The 10,669-nt window shown below is 41.1% G+C and overlaps 1 protein-coding gene across 1 annotated transcript in view; it reads right to left on the bottom strand.

Annotated features, from left to right (window-relative positions):
- Window positions 1–10,669, bottom strand: part of MMUT (methylmalonyl-CoA mutase) — a 34,823-nt gene that overhangs the window by 22,256 nt on the left and 1,898 nt on the right. Inside the window, exons 2-5 of the mRNA XM_075063605.1 lie at window positions 10,210–10,367; window positions 7,208–7,379; window positions 4,095–4,343; window positions 2,113–2,224 (exon numbers count right to left, since the gene is read on the bottom strand). Of these exons, the coding sequence (XP_074919706.1) occupies window positions 2,113–2,224; window positions 4,095–4,343; window positions 7,208–7,379; window positions 10,210–10,367 (691 nt within the window). The remainder of the gene's footprint in view (window positions 1–2,112; window positions 2,225–4,094; window positions 4,344–7,207; window positions 7,380–10,209; window positions 10,368–10,669) is intronic.

Genomic DNA, 10,669 nt, shown 5'->3' with positions numbered 1-10,669 from the left:
CAGGGTCAGATGTGAGCGTCGCCTTCAGTTGGGTAAAGGCTTCCTGACACTCATCAGTCCATGTAACTGTAGTTGGCTGTGCCTGTGGATAGGGGCAGTGTGCAGAGCTGCCTGGCCACGCCTCCGCATAGGAGCCAGAAAAGGGACATGCCACTGCTTCCCTCCTGCACCCCAAACCTCTCATTCCCAGCCCCACCCCACAGCCCACACCCCCAGCTGGAACCTGCACCCCTTCCCGCACCCGTGCCCCAGTCCTGATCCCCCTCCGAACCATTTGGTCCTAGCCCAGAGCACCCTCCTACACCCCAAACTCCTCATCCCCACCCCCACCCCAGAGTTCTCACTCCAACCCCAATTTTGTAAGCATTCATGGCCCGCCATACAATTTCTATTCCCCGATGTAGCCCTCGGGCCAAAAAGTTTGCCCACCCCTGGGTTAGACAAACATTTGTCTGTCGGAGATGGTCTTGGTCTATTTAAACCTGCCTCAATATGGGGAAATGCACTAGATGACCTCCTGGGGTCCCTTCCAGCACTACATTTCTATGATGCTGTTAATTCAAATTGGTATTTGCAAGAAATGTGTGGCAATGCAAGGTCACAAGTTCATCACATCCTTCGCATGATGTTGCCAACTTCTATATCAGGGGTGGTCAAACTTACTGACCCTCCAAGCCGCACAGGACAGTCTTCAGAAGTTCGAGAGCCGAGGCACTCTCCCCACCTGCTCCAGTCTGGTAGTTTGAATGGGAGAGAGGAGAAGGAGGGGCTCTGCAAGCCACATTTTAATGGTAAAAGAGCCACCATGTGGCTTGCAAGCCATTTTGGCCACTCCCGTTCTATATACATCTTAAATTACTACTGAGCAGAAGTTCTCAGACTGTAGCTCACAGTGTATGTGATCGCTTTCTGGGGGTCCATAAGATCATAGAATCAAAGACAATCAGGGTTGGAAGGGACTTGCAGGAGGTCTAGCCCAAACCCCTGCTCAAAGCAGGACCAATCCCCAACTAAATAATCCCAGCCAGGGTTTTGTCAAGCCTGACCTTAAAAATCTCTATGGAAGGATGCTAGATTTTGCCGGCAAAACTTGTGCACTTATGAAGACTTTGACCAATTTTAGTACATAGACACACATGATTTTTCAAAATCGGAAAAAGGATGGGGGGACTGGATGGCTAAGTATGATGGGTGTGGAAACTTTCATCTCTAAATCAGAGTCCTAGTCCTTGACAAATAATATGAAGAACCTTTAACTCTCAGTCAGTTTCCTCAAAAACTACATCGTATGACCAAACAATTTAACATTCTAAAAGAACGTTAAATTACACGTTCTATTTTTAGCTGACTGGAGTTTTATAACAGGTTGTGTTTCCAAAGTCTACTAACATTAACTGCCTCACATTGACTAAAGGAATCTAACCAACATTTAAAAATAAATTCACCTTGGGACGAAAAAAAGACACAGAACTCCTGTTTGTTGTTCCTTACTACTTTGAATTAAAGAGCTCCTTTAAATGTATTTTCTAAATACAAGAGATCATATAATAAAGCCCCTTTATTTGGTGGTTTCTGTATCTTTTCTTTTTTATATATATATTTGAAATAAGATTAAGAGGTTAGACATACACCAAAGAGCTGGATCTTACTTCAACCCAAGTCAATGGGAGCTTGGCCATTGTTATAAGAGAACAAAAGCTGCTTACGGCTCAGATAGAAATTTTGCCAAGCACATTCGTTAATGACATCTGCTGCTGGTTATATTTTTACTCAATAGCTATGATCTGAAGATACACTATTACAGAACTCAGGCAAGTTCATTGCTAATCATTGTAGGATATTCCTTCACCATGTAGTCTAAAGTTTTGTCTAACCTAGTTTTAAATATGTCAAGAAATTTGGCTTCCACCACTTCCTGTGGGAGACTATTTCACAGACTAATAGACCCTTCTCAGGAAGTTTTCACTGATATTTAACCATTATGCCTAGTCTAAGAAGTGAAAATTAATTAAAACTCTGTTTAAAGCTCAGATCTCCAAACAAAAACATAACATTTTAAAACGGTGTACCTCTGGAGTTAAGTTCTCTCTCTCCCCCACTTCCTGCCCTTACCAGAATCGATCCTGGCTTGTCTTCGGGCAGCACATTCTTCAATCCGGAGTTTGGGAATTCCCTCAGCTACAGCTTTGGCCATTCCACCCATTTCTTCAAACTCATTAATAAGCTAAGAAAGGTAACAAGAACAAATTAAGAGAATGGTTAGTAGCAAGATTCATGAAACCCACTTTTTACTATCAGTATTATCTAAATCCTTATTAGTACAATTACCTAAAAGTCTCATGCTTTACATTAAAAACCTATTTTCCATCTACCTATATTTGTATAATTTAGCTTTCTTACTTTACACACAGAAAGAAAAAACAGTGTATTAATGCATGGTCTTTTACAAAGCCAGTAAGAAACAGGTTTCCTGCTCCTTCACCTCTGCACTTGAACGGTATACAATTTGAGTCCCAGATCCTGCAATTAACTCCTCTTGGGCCGACATCTGCACCTAAGCAGAGTCACACTGACTTTAATGGGGCTCTGTACGGATCCCATGATCCACTCATGTGGAGACAGTTGCAGAATTAAGGCCTAAAGCCTCAAACTTGCAAATGGTTAAAAATATAACTTTATTCATGTAAGTAGTCCCAATGACATTAGTAGAACTACCTGTGCAAGTAAAGCTACTCATGTCCATGCTGGGCTGATGGTTATTTGTATCATGCTATCTTCAAGTCCTGCTCTGCTATTTGTTGCTGACTGTGCCTGGCTGCTCCTCTCCCCACAGCCACTCTGTAAACCTCCCACCTGTTATACACAGGGTGTTTAAGATGCTCTTCGACAATACACCCCCCTGAGGTCTTTTGGCAGGAAGTGTGTGGGGAGGGGAAGAGATGCTGTAACCACAAACAGTTCTAATCCTTACAGTCTCAGGTAGATTGCTGTAATCTATAGATTGCAGCATCTTAGTTGAGATTGTAGAAGCTTAGGTGTGCACATGGGTGGAACATCTCACCTCCATTTCCAATTGAGTTTCCCTGGAAGATGTCAGCACTCAGTCAGGATCCTATTAGAGGGCACCAAAAATCAGAAGTCTCCAGACTTAACAGGTCTGGTTCATTTGTCCAGTATGGAAAGATTTTCCTTTAGAATGCATTTAATTCCAAATATGTACTGTATTCTCCTAGGCCTTAACTTAGCAAAATCCTGTTTCAGCAGGAGTGTTATAAGCAAGACACGAGACGTAATTCTTCTGCTCTACTCCACGCTGATTAGGTCTTAACTGGAATATTATGTCCAGTTCTGGGCACCACATTCCAGGAAAGATGTGGACAAGTTAGAGAAAGTCCACAGAAGACTGACAAAAATGATTAAAGGTCTAGAAAACATGACCCATGAGGGAAGAATGAAAAAACGGGGTTTGTTTAGTCTGGAAAAGAGAAGACTAAGAGAGGACGTGATAGCAGTTTTCAAGGACATAAAAGGTTATTGCAAGGAGGAGGGAGAAAAATTGTTCTTCTTAACCTCTGAGGACAGGACAAGAAGCAATGGGCTTAAATTGCAGCAAGAGAGGTTTAGGTTGGACATCAGGAAAAACTTCCTGTCAGGGTGGTAAATCACTGGAATAAATTGCCTAGGGAGGTTGTGGAATTGCCATCCTTGGAAATTTTTAAGAGCAGGTTAGACAAACACCTGTCAGGAATGATCTAGAATGATAATACTTAGCCCCGCCATGAATGCAGGGGACTGGACTACATGTCCTCTCGAAGTCCCTCACAGTCCTGTGATTCTATGAAACCACTTAAATACATCTGAAACTTTAGGCAGTGAGTAGTCCTATTGACTTCAGTGGGACTACTCATGTTTAAAGCTCTACTCATGTGTAACGTGCTTTGCTGGATTTGGACTTTAATGGTAGGGAACTTAAAAATAAATGCAATACACTGTTACCTTTGAAGAATCTACTCTCATACCAAATAGCTACTTAAAAGGCATTTCTTAAAACAATCAGTGCCCCTGTAATTAAACCCCCCCACAGCACAACTGACCTTTAAAGCGGCCTCACAGACATCATTGGTAAGGGATTCCATCAAGTAGGAACCCCCCCATGGATCTGCCACTTTAGGAATGCCAGACTCCTCCTGTATAATAATCTGGGTATTCCGAGCAATGCGAGCACTTTTCACTGTAGGCAAACCCAAGGCTTCATCAAATGAATTTGTATGCAAAGACTGAGTACCTCCAAACACTGCTGCCATTGCTTCTACTGCAGTACGGATAACATTGTTGTAGGGATCCTAAAAAGCAAAAGGAAATCTCTGAAGCATGAAGTGGCTGCCATGTAACTGAGGTGGTTATTTCATCCTCAAACAAATGCATTGAAAAAAGTGTTAGGTTTTTGCTATAATTGGATCATAAAAATTTATATTATACAAAACCCAGCCAAGTTAGAAAAAGAAAAGAGCAGTAATATGAATGAAACCAAGCTGATACACATAAGGAACCTTCTACTGAAAGATGAAGATGAGGGGCCACAAACAATCAGCCACTTAACTGGCCAAGTAAATAAAACAAAATTCTTCTAATCCCTCATGGCACCTCATTATGTCTGATCATTTTCTGACAAACCTGTTTCTGATTTCACATTTCTAGGTGGATTTACTGTTTGCATTATATAGGAGCTTTCATCAGAGGGCCTAAAAAAGCCACTGCTTTAAGTCAGTTAATAAAGCCTCTCTATTATACTTATTTTACAGAAAAATAAATGATTTGTCCAAGGTCATACACCAAGAGTTGGGAAAAGAATCTAAGGAATTCCACCCCCCAGCGCCAAGTTCTTTGCTTTACACACTACCCCTTACTGTTTTCTTTGATTGCTTTTCAACTTGTTGAAAGTTTTTAAATCTAAATATCACTTTTTCATTTTGTTTAGAGCAATAATTTAGATGGAGAATACATTTATGCATATCACAAAAAAGGCTATGTTACTTTTTCATTTGGAAAAGTGACAGCAACAGGATTTTGAAAAGATTGTTTTGAATTAGCTGCCACAGAATGATCATATTAGTATGATGAATGCAAATAAAAATTAACATTATATAAATAGTATAGATTTAATAAAAATAACATTTTTCAGTTCATAGTTTATCAAGAATTCATTTAAAAATCGGGCACAGCTCTACCTCTCCACAGATAATATACATACTGAGGTTATCTGAGGGTCTAGTAAGAGTGATTAGATTTGGACAAAACTACAAAAAAATGAATTCCAATTTTGTACAGAAGGATTTTCCTCTCTTTAGCATATGAGACTGGAAAAACTAAAACAATTAAGGGAAGATGCCAAGATGCAAAGCCCTGAAAAAAAAAAAAAAGTACATTTTAGGGGTGAAATTAGGATTAATTTATTTGCTCATTAGGGCACTTATTTTCACACATCATCTGTCCCAGGAGGAAGTCTGTACATTTCTCTTACATAACAAATGTGATACATACATGGCTATATTCAGGGCAGCTGAACATCTCTTCAGGCTCATTCATACAAGAAAGTTTAAGTAGTTTAAAAAAAATGATATAGTTAAACCAGTGCAAAAAGGTTGTGTATGAATTACTTATTTTGGTTTAGCTCAAGTCAACTGGGAACAGGTTTATCTAGTATATACTTGTGCAAATTTTGTTTAGACAAAGCCCTTATATTCTGCCCATTCACAAACATGCACATTACTGGGCAGAACAGGCTGTGGGAAGGGTTTGTAAATCTACATTCCACTAACACTTGGCTAATGTTCAAACAATAGCTTCTATTCTATCTAAGCAGTAGGGTACATCAGTCACCATTGTATGCAGTTGTCGCTAGTCCAACCTGTGGCTGGAGCTGATTTAAGTTCTGAATTCATTTGAGGTGTCTCATATTTTTGCAGGACTCCATCATAGCTCAGTGGTTTGAGCATTTCCTACTAAACCCAGGATTGTGAGTTCAATCCTTGAGGGGGCCACTTAAGGATCTGGGGCAAAATCAGTACTTGGTCCTGCTAGTGAAGGCAGGGGGCTGGATTTGATGACCTTTCAGGGTCCTTTCCAGTTCTAAGATATATGGAGATATACCTATCATATATACCAGCTGAATCAGCATATCTTGTTGAGGCTGCCCCTTAAATTTCTGATAAGCAAAGTACGGATACGATGATGTCAGATACAAAACATTTCCAGATGAAAGAAATCCAGATTTTTAAATGAGAAATGTTTTATACTGATCTCCTCTTAGTCACAAAGGCATCCTGGGCAGCATGTAAATGAGGAAATCATAGAGCCACAAAGCTATTAGATCTGCTAATCTGCTTGTCTCAAAAAAGCATCAGACAGGAGGTATATTGTAAAAGCTGTGTTATCCAGACCTGTACCAACTGGAAAGCTCTACAAACCGGCATTTCTAATCTTCATAGAAAGTTCAGTTTATGATCTGGTTGGTGTGGGGCTGGCAGGCCCCCTATCTGGCTCCGTGTGGCTCCCCAGAAGCAGCATGTCTCTGCTGCTCCTAGGCGGAGGAATGGCCACAAGGGCTTCAGAGTGTGGCAGTGGGTGTGGGAATGCGGCGTGGACTCTGGGAGGGAACTTGGGAGTGGGAAGGGGCTCAGAGAAGGGGGTTAGGGCACGGGAGAGGGTGCAGGATGCCAGACCTGAGGGGCAGGGGTTGCTCACCTCGGGTAGCCTCCCTAAGCAGTGGCCTGTCCCTTTTATTCCTAGGCAGAGACATGGCTAGGCAGCTCTGTGCACTGCCCCCCCCCCGTCCCAAGTGCTGGCTCCGCAGCTCCCATTGGCCGAGAACTGCAGCCAATGGGAGCTGTGGGGGCGGCGCCTGGGGGCAGAGGCAGCGTGCACAGCTGCCTGCTGCGCCTCCAACTAGGAACAGCAGCGACAGGTCACTGTTTCTGGGGAGCCGCCTGAGATGAGCACCCTCTGGATCTGGCACCCCACACCACCTCCCGCACCCAAATTCCCTCCGTCTTAGTTAACTGACATTTTTCACTTTCTGGCACCCCCTATTTCCCCAGCATGCCAAATAAAAAAGCTTTTACTGTATTAGTATGCATGAATCAGTAGAATAGATTTACTTCTAAGATCACCACGTTTGTAGAAAATCATTTAAAATTCAAAATCCAACCTGCTCAGTAAGGGACCATCCTGAGGTCTGACAATGAGCTCTTAGAAGAAGAGATTTTGGGTCCTTGGGCTGAAACATTTTCTCTATTAATTGTGCCCAAAGCCGTCGCCCAGCTCTTAGCTTAGCTATTTCCATGTAGAAGTTCATACCAATTCCCCAGAAGAAAGACAGTCTGCAATAAGAGCACATGTCCAGGACTTTAATTGTATAGGATAATGAGCAATATAGTTCCCAAAATTCTCCATTATATGAAGGAGGAACAGCAGTCTCTAGGACCAGCATCTGTTTAATTTACTGTTTAATTTATCAATTTATTCCTAAATCTCCTTTATTGACACTTCCATTTGGCACAGTTGCTCAGATTTATCACCTAAATAGAATGGATCAGGTATGGGAATCACCCTCGCATCCTCTGCAGTGAAGACCAATGAAAAATATTCCGTTAGCTCTTTCATAATAGCCTTGTCTTCCTTAACGCTCCTTTAGCACCCTAATCGTCCAGTAGCCCCACTGATTATCTGGCAAGCTTGCTGCTTCTGATGTGCTTAAAAATTGTTTTGCTATTAATTTTTGAGTCTTTTGCCAGTTGCTCTTCAAATTCTTTTTTGGGCTGCCTAATTATACTTTTACATTTGACTTGGCAGAGTTTATGTTCCTTTCTAATTGCCTCAATAGGATCTGACTTCTAATTTTTAAATGATGTCTTTGTCTCTAACCACCTCTTTTACTCTATTTAGCCATGGTGGCATTTTTTTTGGTCTGTTTTTTTAATTGGGATATACATTTAATTTGAGCCTCTTTTATGGCGTTTTTAAACAATTTACAAGCAGTTTGCAGACATTTCACTCTTGGGACTGTTCCTTTTAATTTCACTTAACAAGCTTCCTCATCTGTGTGTAGTTCCCCTTTTTGAAGTTATTGTGGATACTTCTTTGGTATTTCCCTCCCCACAAGGTCGTTAAATTTAATTATATTATGGTTGCTATTACCAAGCAATTCAGCTATATTCACCTCTTGGACCAGATCATGTGCACCACTTACGACTAAATCAAGAATTGCCTCTCCCCTGGTAGGTTCCAAGAGTAGCTGCTCCAAGCAGCAGTCATTTATGGTGTCCAGAAATTTTCTCTCTGCATCCTGTCCGAAGGGGACAAGTTCCCAGTCAATATGATGATAGTTGACATTCCCCACTATTACTGAGTTTTCTATTTTTGTAGCCTAATCTCCTTGAGCATTTCACAATCACTATCACCATGCTACTCAACTAGTTGGTAATATATTCCTACTGCTATATTATTATTCAAGCATGGAATTTCTTTCCAGAGATTCTAAGGTATAGTTTGTTTCATTTAAGATTTTTGCTATATTTGACTCTTCTCTCTCTCACATATAGTGCCACTCCCCCAAGAGCACAACCTACTATGTCACTCCTACATATTTTGTACCCTGGCATTACTGTGTCCCATTGATGATCATTGTTCTACCACGTTTCTAGGATACCTATCAATATCCTCATCAATAATTCTTCCAGCAGGCTCCATGGTACACAGACTGAGTTAGCCCAAAGTAAATGAATTGGGGCCTGGCTGACTCATGGATGAATTGGGGCCTGGCTGACTCATGGACTGGTAATGGGATAGAAAGCTTTTTAATGACACAATATGTTGAAGATTTTAATCCACCTCTATCTATAGAGAGCAGTTGTTTCCAATGGACAGCCTATGTAAAATGAAATGGCGGACTCAGTCCAGGTGCCTACTAGACAAATCTCCATGCCATATTTTACCCCTACAATCTGGTGGCTAAGGCAGGGGACTAGGAATTCACTCTCCAGGATTCAATCCATTTCTCTATCACTTACTCATTATGCGACCTTGAGAAAAGCTCTCTGCCTCAGTTTCCCCATGTGTAACAAGATAAATAGTAATTAGCTACTTCACAGGGTGGCACAGAGACTTAATGCTTGTAAGGATTTTTAGAGAAAAGAAATGAAAAGTCTTTAAATACAATGCACCTTCATGAAAGTTTCACAAGTATCAAGGATGACTTTGTGCAACTGGCATAAAGACAGTTACCCTCTCGACCCTACAAGTGCTCTCTTTGAATCAGGTTTGAGGCACTCTGACAGGGCAACGAAGGGAAGTTTACACAGCTGCTGTGTCTGTCAGTGGATGAAGGTGTTAATTTTCATGAGACATCAATATGGCAACTTTCACACAAAAAGAAAACCTGTCTAAATATATAAATGTGAGGACTGGAGAACTTATTTTACACAAAAGATACAGTGAGCTGAAATGATGTGAGACCTGATCTTTGAGTTCATCCATCATGCAGGGTCTCCTATCCAAAGGTTTCATAGCCCATTCCCCAATTCAGTGAGAGTTTAACTCCCACTAGAATTAATGGTTACAAGCAAACATTGAATATGCTTCTTCTGGGCCTTTTGCTTAACCTCAAGTGTTACACTAATTTAATACTGGATACCTGTCAGGGTACAGACTGGTTGGTCTACAGCAATATCTCTATTTGTAACTTCTCATAACTGGCAGTTATGATCAGGACTTGTGATTCTGGTGTCAATCCGACAGCCTCTAGATTTGAACAAAATCCTTGGAGCCAATACAAATTATTACTACTAAAGAAAACTGATACCTAGGCATCCCTTCAGTTCTGTGAATTCTCTTGTGATATTAATAGCATTTTTCAGAACATTTCAAACAGTGTTTTGTTGGTTAAATATAAGGAGGCATAAATAAAACTCAAATGTGAAAAGACACCAGAGGGCTGCAACGCCTGCTGATTAAACCTAAGTGTCTGTCGTACCAGATCTCACTCCTTGCCACCGCAATCTTATGTTAGTTAAAAAGTCAGCCTGTGATATGGATATTACCTTTGTTACTGGTACAGTTTGGAATGTCAGAATCCAAACGTGAAAGTAAAACCTGAAGTTTCTATTCATTTTCCAAAAGTCAGCTAAGTCCCTGTGAGCTTGTTTTACTTACCTTGGTGCAAATTCATCAATGGTCAGGCCAGCTTGGATTCCAGTTCTGCAGTACTCCAATCCATCAGCTATAGTATAAGCTAATTCCAATATGGCATCAGCTCCTGCCTCCTGCATGTGGTATCCACTGATTGAAATGGAATTAAATTTTGGCATGTGCTGTGTAAACAAAAAGGCAATAAAGCCGGGAGGGCAGAATCATGTAATTGTGCTATTAGGGCTAGATTCACAAAGAAACGTAGGCACAATGATGCTGAGTGCTCTAACCACCATACTACAGAGTCATTCCCATCCTTGCTGTCTCTTCAGCCCTACCATTCTTTCATTATTGAGCCACAGTGGAACAGCTTCAACATTTGGCTAAGTATCAGAGGGGTAGCTGTGTTAGTCTGGATCTGTAAAAGCAGCAGAGAATCCTGTGGCACCTTATAGACTAACAGACGTTTTGGAGCGTGAGCTTT

This window comes from Chelonoidis abingdonii, chromosome 3 (genome assembly GCF_003597395.2).
Source record: "Chelonoidis abingdonii isolate Lonesome George chromosome 3, CheloAbing_2.0, whole genome shotgun sequence".
Classification (NCBI taxonomy): Eukaryota; Metazoa; Chordata; order Testudines; family Testudinidae; genus Chelonoidis; species Chelonoidis abingdonii.
The sequence above is the reverse complement of the archived record's forward strand: the minus strand, read 5'-3'. Positions and strand labels throughout refer to the sequence as shown.